Below are 20,464 nucleotides of genomic sequence, written 5' to 3'. Positions count from 1 at the left end.
CTATTGATGTACTGTTCAAGGTTAGTGACAAAAATTTGGCACTAACCCTGAACAGTACATAGGGGCCCATTGTAACCAATGGTGTGCCCCCTTTTAACGCCTGCTCTGAGCAGGCGTTAAAAGTAGCTGGAATCTCTTAGATTCAACTGCACCATTTTTGCGGTCCCCCTAACGGGTGAACGTCCCCTTTGCATACATCATGCATGGCGCATGCATAATGCGGCGCAAAGGATTACAAAGTGGTGCAATGCAATCACTGCGGCACTTTGTAATTATGGCGCAGCAATTTTTGAAGCCTAACGCCACATGTGAATCAAACAACTTACACTACTGTGGCGCTAGAGCTTCTTAAATCTAGGCCAAAGTTTTTTAAGATTTGGATATAGTCTTGGCCAGCAAAATCAGGCTTCCCAGAGAGGTTTGGGAGACAAGATATATTTGATTTGTGTTCCTGTTCATTTAAATAAAAATCTGTGTAGCACCAGTAAGTTTATTATCTTGATAAACTTACACACATTCTATTTTGTAGAGAGAAGATATTGAGAGGGTCCGGATGGGTTCAAGGAAACAGAATATTTGGCTTTAGTGGAAGATGGTTGTGGTCATTCACACACTAAATTGCCTTAGATGGCTGTTAGTGCCTCGGGACAACTTGACAATCCTCCTTCACAGTTCTGGGGGTTTATATTAATCTTTATTGTAAAATTGTAAGTATCTGAAATCTTTGCTACAATCATATTTGTATTTTAATTTTATGTCTGGTGTTTTTTTAGTAATAGTATTTTGTCCACTGAAAACGACCTCGTGAGGGGTTCGCGTTACAATGAAAGGGAATAAGCGCTCCTTCCATACACCTTTACACAACTGCATAGTGCTATTTGCAATAACTCATGTAAGGCGAGGCAGACCACAGAAAAGAGAAGCTGTAGTTCAATATCCTTTTACACAACTACTACTCATTTAAGCAGTGGAGGAACACAATGAGAGTTTTAATTTTCCCTCCACCATAAGCAAGAAAATTAGTGATTCAGAAGCTGGTGCAGAAGACATACTCTACTTGTTTCAGATTGTACTTCAAGATTCTGCTCTCTTGCCAGCAGTAGCTGTGAAGAGATGACATTGAAAGTTTCTCGAGCCACGTATTTAATGTTTTAATGTCCTGTACTGTAGTAAGTATCAAGGCTTCAAAATGATATATATTGATTTAGGGGTACACTGATTAGCAATATCAGTATTCAGTCGAATACCAAATAATTGGCCAAGTGTTCAGGTGAAGCTGAGCCTGGAACTAAAGAGGTGTTGAATCATAACTAACATTTCAAACATGATTAACTCCTCCTTATGAAAGTAATAAAAAGACTCTTGGAAAATTATTATCCTATACTTCCTTGGTTCTCCTTACTTTGACCAGCACAAGCGATGAAAAGCCTTCAATACAATAAATATCAGGTAATCAGCAAGTACTAGTTTGAGTTTAATGTATGAGATGACAGTTTCTTGATGATTCGTCATGTTATTTGTGACTAGGCATCTGACAAATGCAAGATTTAATTGCTGGGTTTTGACTAAGTAGTCACAAACGTTTTCATACTAAGCCAACTATCTTAACTTTGACCAACCTTCAGCATAATACTATTAGAAGCTGATCATTGGCACATGCCTACAATAAGTGTCATACAGTATCCCTTTGAGATTTCATCTACCAAAAAGCAGACTGGCAATACCCTCCAGGCAAAATTCCACATTCAAGGATTATTGTTATTTATGAACTGCTGTGATACAAAGCCTTAGCTAAAAAAAAATCATGATTTTCCAGATATGTTCCTCTCAATCTTTTCAAGAATAAAATTGTAAGATAGTATTTATATCCTAAATGCATCTTCCAAACTTATTGGTTTTATGAAGGAAAATCCAAAGGGATTTAAATTGAGAGTACTGAGATATTTCTGCAAGTTTGCCTATAAGATAGTGCTGGACCACGGAGCACGTATCTGTGCATTTGACAATGCTTTCTAGGTATGAATAGACAGAATATTTCTAAAGTCAGGTATGCAAACAGCACAACCTCAAGAGTATTTTATTTCTAAACTGAAGTATGCAAACTGCAGCATTTCATAAACACCTAAAGACTTATGAATTACATTTTAAACCAACCCATGGGGAACAAAATGAGGGGATTGTGGAAATGGAACAATCACAAACTGAGGATAAGAAGGCAATGAAAAGTGCATAGCAGAATTTAGACTGCATTTCTGTCCATATGCCTGACTGAAGATGAGGAAGGCAGCATTACGTCAATTCATTTCTCAGCCCTCAGCTTTCAGAGAAAGCTATAACAGTGCCTGTTTGTAAATGGCTGAGCAGTTGCCTTTTTGGTTTAGCTTTTTTTAGGTTCAGTACTTTGTTTTCTCATGTCAAAGAGATGACAATCTGGGCAAATTTGTTTAATGCCTGACTTTCACTGATGTTCGGTGTGAATCTGTCTGATAGCCCATTTGTTTCTTTACTTCTTTCTGAGGTAGACTGTAGTCATGCTGTTGATTTGTCCACCCCAGACATTAGGTCTCTATCGTAATGTCCCCGAGGACACTCAGTAACATGAAACAATGGTAGGACATAGAGAAGCACATGTATCTGAAGACAGGGACAGCTATGACGGCGCTTTAAAAATGCGCAAGCTTAGGACTTGCATTGTGTTACCACATACACATGCTTTACACAAACATACGCATAAATCTCCACAAGCAAGCAGCACTGCACTCTCAAGGAAAATGTGAAAGTTGTGCGCACAAGTCCCAACATTCTCTGAATGACACCCGTTTGTGATCATGCCCCGGGTAAAATCCAAAACTCTGTGGCCTGCCTGGGTGCTAACAGCAGTTGATACTGGGTGGGACATTGTTGTCTGTGTTTTCCTGGGAGCTTCCTTCCAACTCTAAGAGAAAAAAGAACAACAATGTTAATGTTAAGGAATTTCATTTCATAGTTTACCCAATATGCTTTTCGTTCCTCCTTTGTCCAATACATACACAACACACCTCCTTTACTTCTCAGACAACATCTTCTAATAATCTCTAACTCTTCCCATGTCTCCTCTACGCTGTATCTCCTCGACAATGTTTCACACACCCTCCTCCCCGTTAGCATCTACCCTAGCCACACTCTCCATCACCTCACCCAGTCACATGATTTCCATCCTCAGTGCACCATAGTCATTTAGTCTCCTTCATCAGTGCCCTATCACTACTTTCCCTCCTTTAAATGTAGCCATACTCATCTCTTTAACTGTGTTTAACACCGCACCACACCAATCTCTTCCCTTCCAGTGCATCAATAAATTATTATCCAATCAAATACTTTCTTTTATGGCAAAAGCAGTATTCATAAATGACCACAAAGTAGAATACAGCATACACAAGCAATAGAACCAGCCCCCTGAGGTCAGAGCTCTGGTGTTTAATGGCAGTCCTCTGAGTCCCACTTGCCTCTCTAATAGCGGCAGTGGTTATTCCCCTTTCACTTCTTGGCAACATTCAGGTTAGGTACGACTAGCAGTCTGAGTCTCAGGAGTGCCACTCCAACTCTGTTACAAATGTCAATTGTATTCAAGAGCTGAAGCGCTATTTAACAGACAAGTTCCCAAGGGGCCTTCTGGCCATTCGCTCTGTCTTACCCGCACCAACAGGGATTGGCCGGCCTAAGTCTCCGAGAGCGTCTCTCTCGTGGGCACAGCAGCTGCTGCCGCTGGCGAGTATCACTCAAATTGCTCTGCACAAGCTGCAGCGGGGTGATCTCAGCACTTCTCTGATGGAACGGTAAGTTTCCTTTGGTCTCCCCACAGGAGTGTGTGTCTGGGGTGTAGGAAACAGGGGGATTTCAACAGCTTCTGGTTCCGATCCTCAGTCGGGGCTCAAGCCTGCACGGAGGCCTCTTCTCACGACAATGGCATTTACCAGGCTATGATCCTTTACTTCCTCCAGTGGCCCCGCTCTGGCATACGGGGTCACCACAGCTGCTCCTCACTCAGGCGATGGCCCGTTCGGCACAGCAACAGGTTCCTCTTCACGGCATTCCCCTCTGGAATAAAGTGTCACCAACTTGCACATCGCACACAGATGAAGGTTCGATTGGCATGGCAAACTTCATGTCTAACTTCACGGCAGCCCCTCTGGCATATGGGATCACCGACTTGAATCTGCACACAGGCACCAACCTGATCTGTACAGCAGCTGTCTCCTCACACCTTGCTTCAGGGATCTACTCGCCAGGATCCCTCACTGGACCCCTCTCGCTCCCGCCCTCTCCTCTTCCTCACAGGGCACATTGGTCTTGGCAAGCAGGCAGACAATGGTGCTCCAGGCTCCATGGGCAGGTGGTCTTTGGTGTCCCCTCACCCAGCTGGGAGACTGGCAGGCTTTAGCCTCCAGCCCTGGTCACAGGGAGGAGCCTTGCAGAGCTTCTCCTTCTCGCACAACCCATATGGCTGCTTGACTGTTGACAATTCTGGAGGCTTCGAGCTTCCCTTCTTATAGTCATTTCCAGACACCAAAGGTGATTTAGGGTCTGAGTTTTTGACGTTTGTGTTTGAGGTCTGCTCCCTTTTGAAGTGTCCTCCGCTCTGCCCTGCCCTTCCTCCAGAAAGCAGTCTGTCACAGTCGGATTGACTTCAAATCTTATAGCGCCACAACACAGACCACGGTAGTGGCTAGTGGTTCACACTTGGATATCAGCCACAGAGATATATGTATCAAAAGGTTGCTCCAGTGGTCTCCTTCCTGAGATGTGTACCTTGCTCATTTTCCAGTGGCACCTCTCTGAATCAAGGAGCACCTTTTGAAGAGTGCACAAGACCCCGACTCTCGTTAGTTCAGCGTATGTCCTACCCAGCTCACAAGAATGCAGCAATCCACAAATCTGCCTCTACCTCCCCATGCTCCTCCATGTAGTCATGAGTCTTCCAAATGGATCCCAAAATCATCCATGTCTTGTACCATCCACAGGCACACATACACCCAGCACATGCATACAACACACATGCAGTGAACAGCACTACATACTAACCGGATGTAGGTACACAGTGAGCTAAGCACACAGCAGTGGAACCTTACATGAGTGAGCCTGTAGTCCTCACTCCAGTGACAGAGGTAAAACGTCCTGTTTACTTCTACTGATCACTATGCAATATGCTGCCACCACCATGCTTGTGTTAGTTAACTCTTGGCAAAGGCTGTAGCCTCTTACCACTATGAGGCTAGAGCTTTGGGCGTCCTCCCGGTCCAAAAAGACCCCAATCTGTGAGACATTCCTATGTCATGGCACACATGCATGACAACAAAAATCAATACCATGGATCCAGAAGTGTTGCAGCTGGGGCACTCAAGGCAGGGGTGTATGTCTGTCACCATGCAAGGGACTTTTCTGTCCCTACAGCTCCCTTTCCTCTAACTCATTCATCTGAAAAGATGTCTCAGCGAGTTAAGTGTTTGCTTCTGTCATTGTCTGTGAGTCAACACGTCTTGTAATTTGAGCAATGCCAACTCACTTGTGCCTTCTCACTAAATGGATTTAGCCAAAATTATACTCTTATTCATTATCCTCCCTATGCCACTCACCACTGCCTTCCCTCCCTATCGGTCTATTCTCTCTCATGTTCACACAATGCCTCTCCACCCCTCTCACCACTCTTTTAACTATCAATGCACCTTTTCTCTCCATTTTCAGACTGTCTCCTTCCAAAGTTGCTCACAGTTCCTTTGCTCCCAGAGCATCCATTCTCACCCCTGTTCACACTATCTCTCCCCATATTTCTCACCAATTAATTCACACTCGATGGACTTATCCTCATTTACACTCACACTTCATCCCCTGTCCTACACCTCTCACAACTCTCTTCCTTCCTCATGCTTTTTTCCTTCTCGTACCACACTGCAAAAGTCCCAAGCCACTATCTTCCCTAACTCAGAATACTCACTGCCAATACACCCAGCCCATTTCTCTCGCCAACCCAGGATACTCGTCACTCTCCTCTTACACTAATCCCTCTCAAGTTATTCTTTTTCACATGACTTTCTGCACTCTCTTTCCTCCTCAAGCCTTGCAACACTTCCCTCCACATATCTGACTCATGTCTCTCTCTACTTAATTTCTTATATCTCTTCACTTCCTCTCCAAACTACTTTACTCCATGCTTCTTCTTCGCACTTTGTTCTCCACCATACATCCTACATTTACAGAAGCCTGTCAGCTTCTGCAAATGTCTCTCCCAGGTAACCATCTCTTCTCTATGCCTTTTAACACTCCCCCTTCCATCTCCACGATTTCTCTCCAAACATCTTAATAGTCCCTTTCACTGCTGTACCTTTCTCCTACTCTTGCCCACTGGCCTCCTCACATCACTCTCCCCTGCATGTCCCTCTTCCCGCCTCCTCTCTGTGCCATCCAACATTCCTATCCACACTCACCTACGACTCTATCCTCTCAACTCCTCCTTATCCAAGTCCTTCCACTCCTCGTGACCTCCTTTAACTATGGCGTTTACCACTGGCTCTTATCACCCTTTCTTTCTTTTCCCCACATCCCTTTTCCCAATGTTTACATCCACCCATCTTCTAACCAGTGGCGCTCTCCTTCCTTTCCTATGCATAACTGCGGACATTCTTTCCTTTTATCTTATCCCACTACCTCTCCAGTTGAGCTCTATGCATCTTTGCATCACCCTTCCTACCTGTACTCTCCCAGCCCTGTTGTCCTACACCTCTCTCCATGCCATCACCTATGATCTGGCATATCTCCAACATTGTGTCTGACTACATAGCATTTCAGTGGAACAGCAGTGTGAATACTGTTTAACATATCAGATACCTGATGTCTGACCATGCTATACTCATAAAGCTGCTCATCTGTTAGTTCCCATTCTCAATTTAAATAGTCATAAATCACTCAAAAAACTATCCACAAGAACAAACCCACAAAGCTTAGCTGGACCATCCCTTCTCAAACATCAATGGTTCTAGCCATACCTAATCACAAATATACTTGCTTTGAATGATGGCATCTGCCCCTCAGATTGGGAGCACAATTAAGATTCTGTCCTTCAGGAAGACCTAAATGTATCCTCTTCATGCAACCCTTCTAACCATCCCTCTTTCGCCACCCACTGTAGAGCAAAACAGTCTCTAAACACAAACTGCCACCTCTATGTGCCCATATTTGGAAATGTTAAAATGGGATGTGACTGGCGTCTGTGTCCACTCAGTAGAAACAGAGTTGAACATGAATTAATAATCCTGTAAATAAAAAACCCAATTTCACTAATAACTACTTTTGGTGCTGTCTGAGTAGGTCAAAGGATTTCCAGAAAAATGCTAGACCAGTTGCTGTGCTATCTGGTCTTTCTAACCCCTTAGTGCTTACTGGCGCCCCTGTTATTATTCTCCCGTGAGCTACCCAGATGTCTGTGTTGACATTGTCAGTATCAATTCATCCCTCTGTTATTCCCCCACACAGTGTATCATGATCACACTGTCAAACATATAACAGAGATATTTGATCGGCTTACTTGATGTATCCCTCTTGTTCCCATTCCATTCTCAGTATCTATCTTCCCTTCAATGTTTCCACCATATCTGCACCTGAACTTCCTTCCCCTAATTTTAATTCTAGCCCTTCAATACCTAATATATACACAACACTCATGAATCACAAAAGGCAACCTGAAGGCAGCCTAACTCCTAGTTATCAACCGAAATGTATTGGTTTTGTATGATTAACTGTGGTCTTGACTACACATGAATGAATTGCCTTAAAGTGATTTACAGCATGCGTTAAGGGAGGGCGTTATATATGAAACGATGTACAACAAGTACATAGAAAACTGAATTCCGTTCTGCTACATGAGCCTTTTGCATGGTGACTCCAACACATGGTTAAACACACTATTACTTTCTTGGGGATTTTGGAACCAAAAATGATTTGTAGGACACTAATGCTAATTCACAGAGGAACACAGCAGGCGCGTGCAGCTTCACAGACACGCCTCTACACTGTTATTGGCTGCTTTGTGTCTGCTACTAGCACTACACCTCTTTCTTGTGCTCCTGGCTCACTGCCATATCATATGCACAAGAACCCTCACTGCCTCCGGTGAGCTCAACCAACACCTTACTCTGTTTTGTGCCTCTTCATTTGGTGGAGTAGGGGGTTAGGTGTGCCAAGGACAGAGGAGAAAAGGTGCACTTTCAGAGCTCTTCTGAACTTTGGTTGGTTTTCTTTAAGTCTGAGTTGAAGAGAAAGAACACTCAAATCACTGTTCTCTTGTCCTGCCACATGCAAAACACTCTAGTCTCCAGTTACCTACAATCATCTCTTGCGCACTTTCGTTACTGTCCGGTTATATGCGTACAAACCCCGATCACCTCTTTTTTATTTCCATTGAGCATTTGAAGGATAGACGAACATACTTATGAGGTTTCCTGTTCCGATCTTTGCCAGGTGAGTGTTGTTCTTCTCCAGTTCTTTTAACATGGACATCTCAAAGGCAAGAGCAGCAACCCGGAAGAAAAACTCCTTCACGTTCTCACCTGAATAAGGCAAAGTGATTACGTTACACACTGCTCTGAAGGCGAGAGGACCAGCAAGTTTCCAACAAGGAGAACATGGGGGGAGGGTTAAAAAAATAAATGCTTTGACATTGGAATGCAAACACCATTATTGAGAATTATTTGCTGTTCTAGTTATTGCATGGTCTTAGAAAACTGATTCAACCTTGATTCCTGGATGCATAGAGAGCTCTATATTGCTCAATTAAAGACTTGATATCTATGGTCACAGTACCTTTGCAAGTGCACACTAGCTAACCAAAAGAACCTGCCAACAAAATTATATTTTTTGACCTTATGCAGACCTTTATAAAAGAGGTCTTCAAACCAAGACAAACAGTGCATCAAAATACCCTTAATTTCCTTATGTTGACACCATCTTCTGTAGGCAGGACTTCCATGCCTCCACATTAGCCTAGCATTGACTCAGTGGACTGACTCCCTTCAGAGGTACTACTTACTGCCTCTCTAAATTAGTTTAAGTTAAAGTTGGATAGTACTGGACAGGCTCAGTATTCATGGATACTAGATTGTTGAAACAGTATATAGTTCCTATCAGTGATTTATATGACCATGATTATGGAAGTCAGGAAGTCAAATTTGTCTTGATTTTATGGAACACGATTCAAGATTATATTCCTTTTTGCAAATATTTCTATTACATCATATACTAACCATTAAAAAATAAACATTGTTTTCAATATGAGGGAGTGCTTTATAATTGTGCAGCACTGACACATACCTACATCATACTGGGTACCGGCTAAATAAAAGGGCAATTCCTACCAGAAGAATGAAACAACTTTCTAAGATGGAGGGAAGATGCAGGGGTATTAGGTAAAGTGAGTGGTGTCTAGAGTTCTGTTTTTAACATTCAACTTCAAAAGATCTCACTTTTGATTACATTTTCTTTGTATATATGCGCAATCCAAACTTCCTAGTAGCAACAAATGTCCCTCTGATTTGAACAGAGAAACTAAAGGAAGATGAATTAGTTGCTAATATTCTTGATTCTCTATTGATCCCACCACCAGAAAATGTTTATTTAAAACTTTTTCTCTTTCATAGTATAAATGGTAGATACAAATCATTTCTTTTATGTTTTAAAAACTGTAAAGAACAAGTAACTTACCATCAGTAACATCTTATCTGGTAGAGACCAAAGGTAAGTAACTTGTTCATCTGATAGAGACTTATAGCCTCAGATTCCTTACCTTAAAATAAATCAGTGGGTCTGTGAACTCGATTTAGACTATAAGGTCCTGCAGGACCGAACAGACAAAGTGCTCATCCCGATGGACCCGACTGTCCAGGCAGTGGTGCTTGGTTAACGTGTGCAACAAAGTCCATGTTGCAGCCTGAAAAATGACTGGAACTTCAAGTGCTAACACAGTGGCCGCAGTCTTTGCTCTTGTGGAATGAACTCGCAGGTCCAGCATGTGGAGTCTCTCCTGTTCCTTAGAGGGATGAGGCGGAATGCATAAGGTAAGCAATGTGACGGACTGACCAATGTGGAACTGGCTGACTACCATCAACAAAAAGGGTGCTTGAGTCCGAAGGACCAGATTGTCTGGGTAACAAGAAATGTACAGAGGCTGAGATGACAGCACCTGCAGTTCACTGATAGCTCAGGATACCAGATTCTCTGAGCCCAATCTGGAGCCACAGGATGACTCCAGCCCGGTCATTCCTGATCTTCTTAAAAACTGTGGGCAGGAGTAGTATTGGCGGAAAGGCATACAGGAGGCTGGAGCTTCACTCGAGATGAAAACCATCTCCAAGTGAGAGTCGATTTGGAAATTCCGAACCCCAAAACTGCTTACACTGCCTGTTCTCCGCAGTGGCGAACAGATCTAATCATGGCTTGCCCCACTGCTGAAAGAGACCTTAAACCAACTCCGTTTGGAGATGCCACTCGCAATCCCCCAGGCATATTTGGCTGAGTTTGTCTGCTCTGGCGTTCAGAGAGCCTGTCAAGTGTTGAACCACCAAGAAAATGCCCTGATGTTACATGCATGTTCAGAGGCCCAGGGCCCCTTGACAGAGAGTCCACAACCCTACCCTGCCCTGTTACTTGTAGTACCACATGGCGGTGGTGTTGTCCATGAACACCTGCACTAGCCTTCCCTTGGTGGAGGGTGAAAAAGCTTTCAGTGCCAACCGGATTACTCGGAGCTCCAACAAGTTGATGTGGAGTCCAGATTCTTCCAGAGACCAGAGTCCTCTAATCTCCACCTCTCCCAGATGACTGCCCCAGCCCAAAAGTGATGCGTCTATCAATCTTGTCAGATAAGGTTGAGGAAGGGAGAAGGGTCTGCCACTGACCCAATCGTGATTCATCAACCACCACTGCAGATTTTTTGCAGTAATCTCTGAGGTCTGGACCAGTCTGGAGAGACTCTCCTCATGCTGCACCTGGTGGAACTTCAGGTCCCACTGCAGAGCCTGCATATGTCAATGGGCATGAGTCAGAAGCAGGATGCAGGAGTCTATGAGGCCCAGCAGCTTCAGAGTTAGTTTCACCAAAATCCAGGATAGAGGCTGAATCATCAGTATCATAGCCTTAATATCATGGACTCGCCGCTTGGGAGGATAAGCCTGAAACTGTAGTGTCCTGACCAGCTCAGATGAAAAGGAGCATTTGAGAAGGGATCAGGTGTGACTTTGGCACATTGATAATGAACCTCAGCAAGCACAGGAGATTCGCTGTAGTCTGGAGGTGAGAGATGACCGCCTGGTGTGAGTCTGTTTTCAACAGCCAGTGGTCAAGATACGGGAAGACTGGAACCTCTGATCTCTGTAGATGAGCTGCACTCACAGTCATCACCTTGGTGAAAATCCAAGGGGTGCTTGTAAGACGAAAACAGAGCACAGCAAACTGAAAGTGCTCATAGCCCACCGTGAACCACAGCTAACGTCTGTGGGCAAGTAGGACTGGAATGTGTAAGTATGAATCCTGCAAGTAATAAGCTACCATCCAGTCTCCCCTGTCCAGGGCAGAAAAGGCTTGAACGAGTGTGAACATTTTGAATTTCTCCTTTTTCAGGAAGAAATTGAGAGAGTGCAAGTCTAGAATAGGACGAAGGCCTCTGTCCTTTTTGGGCACCAGAAAGTAGAGGGAATAACAACCACAACCTACTTCTGGTGCTGGCATCCTCTCTATGGCTCCCTTAGTGAAGACATCCTGAACTTCTTGGTGGAGTAAGGAGATGTGGTCCTCCTTCAGCCTGTCACAAGTAGGTGGCATGGATAGAGGAGTAGTCACAAAGGAAAGGTAATAGCCCCTTTGGACAATCTGGAGAACCCAGCAGTCGGATGTTATCCACCTCCAGTGATGCGGGTGATGGCATATCCTGCCTCCGACTGGGTGTTCATGATGGTTGGAGGGCAAGCTAAAGGGGCTTGCACCTATGGCTGCTGGGTGGGGGCTGTGATGGACTGGCCAGAACACTGGCTACCTGGCCCATGAGGTCTGTGGATGTAGCATCCTCTTCCATGCAAAGACAGAGAGCTATGCTGGCCGTGGTGGCTAGGCAGTTGGAAACACAGCTGGAAGCCCCTTCTGTGGCCACAAAAGATGGACAGACATTGGCGAGGGGCCATGGAAAGACCCTAGGACTTGGCCGTAAAGAACTCTGCTGGCCTTGAAGCACTCCAGCTCTGAGTCCACCTTGTCTCTGAAGAGACAGGAGCCATCAAAGGGCATGTCCATAAGTGAGGGCTGGACATCCCCAGAAAAGTCAGTTGTCCTCAGCCAGGCGTGGTGCAGTGAGGCCACTGACAATGAAACTGCTCTGCCTAGCGAGTCTGTATTCAGCCCACAGCTTATGGCGAACTTAGCTGCGTCCCTCCTGTTGGCAATAGTTTGAGAGAGCAAGGCTCGGACCTCCTCTGAGACCATAGCCAGCACCTGCGCAACCGACTAACAAAGCAGTCCAGCAGACCATGACTGAGTAGTATAGGCACATAGTATAGAGGGTGGGAGAGATGTAAGCACTGAGAGGATGATGAATAATTAAAGTAATGAAATTACAGGTATGTGATCAAAGCATTCCCTCCTCATTATTTCCTCATCCAAATCCCTACATCATGAGGATATAACAAAGCAGGTACAATCAGCATTGATGACCGTCTAAGGCATCCCAGCAGAAAGGGAAATTTCCAGACAGAAGAAGCAGTCCCCCAAATCAGAACACCACCATGACCTCAAGCACAAGATACAAAGCCAGGCGAAAAGCACAGGATGCCCCAAAAATAAAAGGCTTAAATAGGAGCTGGCCCCCAACAGAACAGCACCCAGTGGGAACAGGGCTTTTCTCTTCAACAAGCAGGTCTTTAAGCCTCTTGTGTGACTGTATGTGATAATTGTGTGATTTAATTACATTTGTAATACGGGAATGTTACATAAAAATGGTCCAGGTAAATATCTTGGGTATGCATTTGTTTGCATATAAAGCCTGAAATGTTGATTTTAAATTTATTTTTTTATACTGTTTATTGTTCTTACCATATTTTTCCACATTTCCTGTGACCTTCATTATATGCATTCCCTTAACATTTGGCCCGCTCCCCTGTAAGCTTTATGTTACCTGTGCCAACCTACTTTCAGACATGTGCAACAGGGGGTTGGCCAGAGGCCATGGCCACAGCCAGGCTATGTGGCTGACCCACAGGGGGCACACAACTCACACAGCACAGCAGGTATTAGCCACAAGGTCAAGCTTTTCGCGAGGCTCGGCCACAACCTACTGTGGGCATACAAGCTGCAAGCAGAGGTTGGCTCCTTTCTTATGCCTTCCCTACCCCTTTTGCCTTGTCTCTATTTTTTTACAGAATGCAGGGACCAATCAATGCATCCTGTAATGACAGTTCAAACAGAAAGGTTTATGTTGCAGCTAGCCAATCACAGTGTTTGGGTCCACTGACCATACTTTGTGGCAGGAGGCCCAAAGTGATCGATGGCAGTAAAATGCTCCCTCGGCCAATAGAGGGCTTTTATTTTTTTTAAATACTTTCAAGTTCACCCAATACTTTTTTGTAACATGCATTTCTTTGAAATAGATTTAAACCAAACCAAGCAAAGGTGCTTCCCTGGGTTTAGTTCTAGTTTCGCGTCAACTTGTCAAGGTAAGAGATCTTCCAATTGGCCAGTGTTATCAATGTCACCTTGCCCAGTGTATAGCAAATTCATGGACATAGCATCATAGTTCACTTCACTATCGCTTCTCAAACTCACCTGTTTTCGCAGAAACAGACCAGTATTCAGCCTGCATCTCATTGGCCAATCTGATAGCGTCCAGCTCAGTCTGCTCGCATTCAGCTACTGACTAACAAAAGGCAAAGGGAAAAGCAATGAGAGTGAAACCTTGAAAATACAGCCCACAACAGCACTCACTCCTTGGCACAGAATAACAGCCTTTGGGCATAAACACTTCGACCAAAAGCACAACATAGTCTGCATTTAATGCAACCATAATACATAGATGGCTTCTCCAACCTTCTCCACAGCCCCAGGAATTGTTCCAGCTACCCTGATCTTCTGCAAATTCTCTTCCCTTTCACCATATCCTTCTTAGCACTGGCATACCCCTCTACTTCTTCCATGCTCTTTATAGCTCTGGAACACTTCAGAATGAGACCATTTCTTTCTAAATGATTCTGGTTGGTGTTTTTGGACTCCTGATACTCACTATTACAGACAATCAAGCCATCAACATCTGCCATACTTGCCACGTCATCAACAACATATCAAATACTCCTACCCATTCAGCTAATCTAAAACAGAAAGGTGTTCTACTTTTTTGAAGTTTGACAAGCAAGTGCATTAACTAAGAGACACAGGCATCCAGCTAACAGATTTTGCCATGAAACAAACTTTTTATTACTTTTGAAAAAAGAAGGGGAAGCAGATATAAACATTCACCTAGCTGATATCAGAGAAATGGCTCCACCCAGAGTAGTAAAGTGTATGGTTTTGTGAATAAAAGTGAGATATTTAAACTCAACTTTGGCTGCAGTAGGGAGCACATTAAGCTTCCAAAGAGTGTATTGTATTGTATAGTATGGCAGCAATTATATAGCACTTACTATCCCTATGTGGGTCGCTGAAACGTTTGTCTACATGGGTAGGATGCTACAATGTGTAGGGTTGAAAGGATGATGTTTTGATTCTATGTGGGAAGTGTTTCCATGTTGTACGAGATGACCATCTAGGTGTGGTAATTGTGTTATGGGACGCAACGCATAGCAGTGTGGTGGATGATGAAGTGTGAAACACAGCCACGCAGGTTTATGGTTTTCAGAATGCTGGTAACTTTAAACAGCTCTGCAGGTCCAATTTAGGGTATTTCTTATGATATTGTCTATATTTAGCTGGTTATTTCACTCAGTTGTCCAATCTAAGATTCTGTGTATAGTTTTAGTCCTGAGCTGGCATAGCTGGAGAGAGGATGAAGTGGAGAGATCTGTTAGGGTGGGCATTTTTATTATCCTCTGATAGCTTAATGCCTTTGTGAAATGTAAAGAGGCAAGTCATATTGTATAGATATTTGGGACCTGCAGTGGTGGACGATATTAAAGTCCTCTGAATTGTCCACCAATGTGTGACAGAACTCTTCACTTATTCTGTGCCTGTTAATTTGGTGATGTCTGTTTTTTTGGCTGTACAGTGGTCATGATGGACAACCCTCATAGCAGATGTCATGTGAATTTAAGAGGCATATGTTATAATTTGCAGCTGACCGCTGCATATTATGGTTTTAGTATTCATGTGGGGCATAACTATTGTATGTACAACTACATAACTAAACATCGCCACTGTGAACCGTAGGCCTGCTCTTCTTAGCTTACCTACACATCGAAAACAGTTTGCTGGTGACACTGTTAACATACAGTATCAAAGGTATGTCTGAATGCATGGTTACTCCTAGGTTTTTAATTTCTCTTGATGTTAATGGAGGGGCTTGAAGTTCTTTAGGCCTTTCTGTGGTTCTGTTTATTCTCCTAAATTTACCAATTTCTGTTGTATTAGGTTGAGTTGTGTTTTCAGTCTTTTTATGGTGGTAGTAACCCATGTGGTGTTTATTTTGTGTTTAACCCTGAATGAGTTTTCCTTGGTATCTGTTCAATGCAATGAAGATCCAATTGTAGAAGGTGTGTATGTCTTTCGGCTATATGTTTATTGTGATACTTTCAAGATGGGTGTTGAGTTGCTCGATGTCTAGTTTTTTCCATTGTCTGTAAATGCATTTTTTGTTGTTGGTTTTTGGTGTCTTCCAAGTTTTGTCATTGATAGGTGTATTGATCCTGACAGTGATGATCTTGTGGTTACTCCAGCTCATGGGAGGGCTTGTCTGAAACTGTGGCAAGAAATAACGGTGCAAATGTGACATCTAGAGTGTGTCCTACACAGTGAGGTGGGCCAGAAATGACTTGTTGTAGGTTGAAGGCTTCAGGGCTGTTGTGATAGCTGTGTTGTAGTTAGATACTTCTTGTCAATCCATATGTTGTGATCTTGAAGAATGTATAGGTTTGGGTGGTCCAGATGGGTATTAGTTACAGTACTCAGTAAGATATCTTTAAAACTGACATTGCTGCATGGCAGTCCATATATTAAGAGGAAGGAGTAAGTTATAGTTGGAGTGGGGTGACATCTTATCATCTGGAATTCCCAGCCATCCATGCTAAGGGTTTTATTTATTGATATTTGTAGTTCGAACCAACAATAGTTTATTTTATAAGGGATTTGTATACAGGGTGTAGAGCAAGAGTAAGGTACCGGATGAGAGGGGAATGTACCAGGTCCTTTGGAATATACAGAGGGGTGCGTCAAGGTTGCGTTCTTGCTCCACTTCTATTCTCACTATACATAAATAATTTAGAAAGAGAACTGACAGGTAAATGCAAAGGCCTTCCACAAATAGGTAATCGCCCCGTTCCCACACTTCTTTATGCAGATGATGCAGTTCTCATGGCCAGGACACCGCTAGCCCTCCAGAAACTTTTAACCACTTGCATAAATTACATGACAGACCTGGGACTCACAGTCAACCGCTCAAAAACCTTTATAATGAACTGTGGCAGGAAACTGAGTAAGTCCTATAATATTACTATTCACGAGGATAAGGTGAAGATAGCCCCTACCTTTTCATATCTGGGCATAATGTTTGACAAACAGGCCACTTGGGCACACTGTGTGAAAATAAAAAAAGATCAGCTTATTAAAACAACGGCGGCCTTGAAGATCTTCTCTAAAAAGATAGGGGGGATTACCCAGACAAATATGGTAAAGTTCTACAAGGCCAAGTATATCCTGGCGGCCACTTACGGAGCATGTATTTGGGGGTATACTAACTGCAATGCGATTCAGACAGTGGAAAACGATTTCCTTAGACACTTGTTAATGATACCAAATAGTACATCATCATACATTAGTCACGCAGAACTTGGGGTCCACTATGTAATTGATCTGATAAAAATCTAGCCATTATTATTATGGCACAAGGTGTGGACCACTGAGCATACTGGACTAAACAAGGCCATTTTGTCTGACTGCACAAGGCTAACACACTCGCTCAGAGTTCCCTGGCTGAGCTACATCATGACTTTTTTTTTAAAAATGGGTTGCAAAGATTATTACTTAAATCCACAATCACTGGAAAAAATAACCAGGAGAGAACTGAGGGCCTTGTCATTGAAGCATTTGGAAGAACAGAAATGGGAAGAGGAATCAAAAAAATCCACCGTAATGTCTAATCAACTAATTTTGTCTACGGACGCCATCCAGCCTTACCTAGTAAGCGTGGCAAACCCTCGACATCGATTTGTTCTTACAAGACTCCGTTTAGATATCTTCCATCGGTTAGTAACTTTTCCGACCATGAATGATTGGAGTATAATTTTAAGAGTTTGTCCTTGTGATGCGAAGGCCCCCCAATCCACAATGCATGTGGTCCTTTTCTGCAAATTTTATAACTCACAAAGAAAACGGCTTTTACTGCCTTTTTTAAGGTCGATTAATATGCGTCGGTGCCGTGATGCGTATTTTAGCTTACAGCTTTTACCCTCAATTGAAATGTGTGGAATTTTAGCAAACTTTTTATGCTCAGTACTGACTGTAAGGAAGGCTATGGGAGTTCTGGACTAATTTCATTGGACTGCTTGGAATTTTTTACCTTATGGAAAACACAAAGGGAAAAAAAAACAAAAAAAACTGTAAGGATACTTGATTTGGTATTGGTGTAAATCTATTAGGGGTTTATATACCTGTATTGAATGAATTTAGAATGTGTTTTATTACTTCCCCTCCTCTTACTACTTACTTCTTTTATATATATTTATTTATTACTAAACGTGTTATTACTTGATACTTTTATGGCCAGTTGAAAGCCGAATAAAGTCTGTTTGATGATGATGATGATATTTGTAGTTTTCTTTTATGGTTGACAGCCAGGCTTCCTCTAGTTTTGCCAATACGATTTATATTTATGATGAGAAACTCAGGAGGGATGGCTTTGTGGCATGTGGGTGCAGAATCTTCACTGAGCAATACTTCTTATTTCTGTAATGAAGGTGAGGTCTGGTGTTGTATCTGATAGTATAATAAAGATGTTAAAGAGATTTTTGTTCATGGATCTTGCGTGAGGAGTAGGCATTTACTTTTTTTGTTTCTTTTTTCTTCATGTTCTGTAGCATTAGTAGAGCTAGAGGGGCAGAGAGCATTTTGCAGGAGCTAGTTTGGGGGTGTACTCTGCTTGCAGCTTTTGGTGGAGGCAGAAGGGGGGTTGTTTGGTTAGAGAAATGATAATTTTGAGACATATTTGTGTGTGATGGCTTTTTGTCTTGGATAATTATGGTGTAACTGCTGGGTTGTTTGCTGATTTGTGTAGAATGTAGAAAGTTGAAGTGGGAAGGTATGATTAGGGCTCCCAATTTCATGATATTTGTTTTTTTGAACATTTCCATCTGTATTTAGCCATATTTATTTTTTAGCTGTTTTGTTGGTACTTATCTATATTAATTTTATGTTTTGAGGATAAATGGATTGTAAAGTGGTATATTTCCACATTTATTTACCTGATAAATATGAAGTCATACGCCTTTAACATTTTAGAAAATTAAGGAGAAAAATATAATAAAACACTATACAGCAGGTACATATCAGCATTATTTACAAATATATCTTAACACATGCCTGTATATAAGGGAATCTCATCCTGTTTTTAAATCCCCATGGTTTCTATTTGCTTAGCAGTTGGTCGGGAATCCGTGAAGCTCAACAGGAAGAGTCGCTCAAAAGAAGCGACTTTCTGTATTTTTTCACTTTTAAAAATAAATACAGACATGAAATAGTTTGTTTTCTTTCTGTATTAACCAGTAAAAATCAGTAAAACTGAAAACTAGAAGCCTTAGGTATGATCGCACCTTCCCTTGATTTTTCGTTCCCTTTTGGCAAGTTACATTGTGTTTGTAAGTTATTTGGGTTGTGGTTAATGATGTTCAGTACTGATTGGGATAGGTTGTGTGGTGTTGGTGCTGTGGGTATTTTTGTTTTGTAAGCGTTAGATGGCTGATGAGCAGATTTAATAGTAGTTGAATTCACCCACTGATTGTATATGAGGGGTGTGTATTTAATAAGGTCGACTTTAGAGGTATAAATGGATGAAGATTTTGTAAGTGAGCTGTTGCTTATTGCCCATATTGTAGAGATGCAGAGTTTCTGGCCTTGGGCCCATTCCAGACCCTAACAGGCCCACACAGGCAACACCTTTAATCTGCTACCTGGGCTGGATCCCCTAGACACTAGGTTTAATGGGAGTTTTAGCAATATAAACCAATCACAGCCCTAGTCCTATGAACTAATCAGAACCCAATCCCTATGCCCTTGAGCCACTAGGAACCCTAGCCCTGGATCCAACCAGAAACCAAGCCCTATCAACCAATCAGAGCCCAAGCCCTAGGTCCAACAGAAACCCTGGCCCAAAGGGAGGTGGGTCAATCAAAACGCAGATGCAACAGCCAATAAAAACCTTATTCTAAGTGCATGTGACCTTTAACTTAAGAGGCTGGGCAAGGTGTGAGGAAAGCCTGCTCAGGTTGCACAGGGCTCCAGGCCCCATCACTTAGCCTGATAGAGCAATGAGTGTTGGGTCCTTTTGATACCTAATACTACTCTAACCGCAAAGTTTTGGTTCTTTTACAGACAGCCTGACAGTTTCTTTGGGGCCCCCGCCATGAGTCTAATATAATAGGCAATGTAGGAGCCCTTTATGGATGGCCCTGCAATTGTTGACATTGCTTATTCTTGCACAAAAGTCTTTAGTTTAGCTTGGATACTGATAATAGAAGCCATAATTTTGGGTCACTGGTGTGCCTAGCATTCCACTGTAAGACCCAGGTCAAATAAATGCCAAGTGTTTAGCCTTTTTTCAGAGAGCAATATTAATCATCCCAATTCTCACTGGTACATATTTGGTCTGAAACCTTGCTAATTCTACTCTCGATCCAGCTAGCATTGGTCAGTCTTGTTGCCATTTAACAGCAGACAGTTATAATCCATCCAAAGTTTATTGGATGTATGTGGATATCAAACAGCCTTCAACACGTACAAATTATCTTTACTAGTGAAGAAAAGATGGCATTCACCAGCATAGGCATGAATGCTGACACCTCTAATAGCCATCAGGGGCTAGGCATGAAAATACACTGTTAAGAATGGGGGAACCTTTATAGCTCTATTTTAAAAAGTAATATATAATGTCAAATAGGCATTTATGTTGAGAAAAGATCCAGACCAGCGATTCTTATTCTGTGGTCCGTGGGCCCCTATGGGTTCAGTACTCCTACTCTGGGGTCTACACAAATTAAAT

General features: G+C 42.7%; 1 protein-coding gene across 1 annotated transcript in view; it reads right to left on the bottom strand.

Moving 5' to 3' along the window:
• Nucleotides 1-676: 676 nt before the first annotated feature.
• The window catches only part of RAB36 (RAB36, member RAS oncogene family), a 73,378-nt gene continuing 53,590 nt past the window's right edge, over nucleotides 677-20,464 (bottom strand). The window contains exons 9-11 of the mRNA XM_069215111.1: nucleotides 13,834-13,924; nucleotides 8,460-8,579; nucleotides 677-2,935 (exon numbers count right to left, since the gene is read on the bottom strand). Of these exons, the coding sequence (XP_069071212.1) occupies nucleotides 2,871-2,935; nucleotides 8,460-8,579; nucleotides 13,834-13,924 (276 nt within the window). The 3' untranslated portion in view covers nucleotides 677-2,870. The remainder of the gene's footprint in view (nucleotides 2,936-8,459; nucleotides 8,580-13,833; nucleotides 13,925-20,464) is intronic.

This window comes from Pleurodeles waltl, chromosome 11 (genome assembly GCF_031143425.1).
Source record: "Pleurodeles waltl isolate 20211129_DDA chromosome 11, aPleWal1.hap1.20221129, whole genome shotgun sequence".
Lineage (NCBI taxonomy): Eukaryota > Metazoa > Chordata > Amphibia > Caudata > Salamandridae > Pleurodeles > Pleurodeles waltl.
This window is presented reverse-complemented; position numbering and strand designations above follow the sequence as displayed.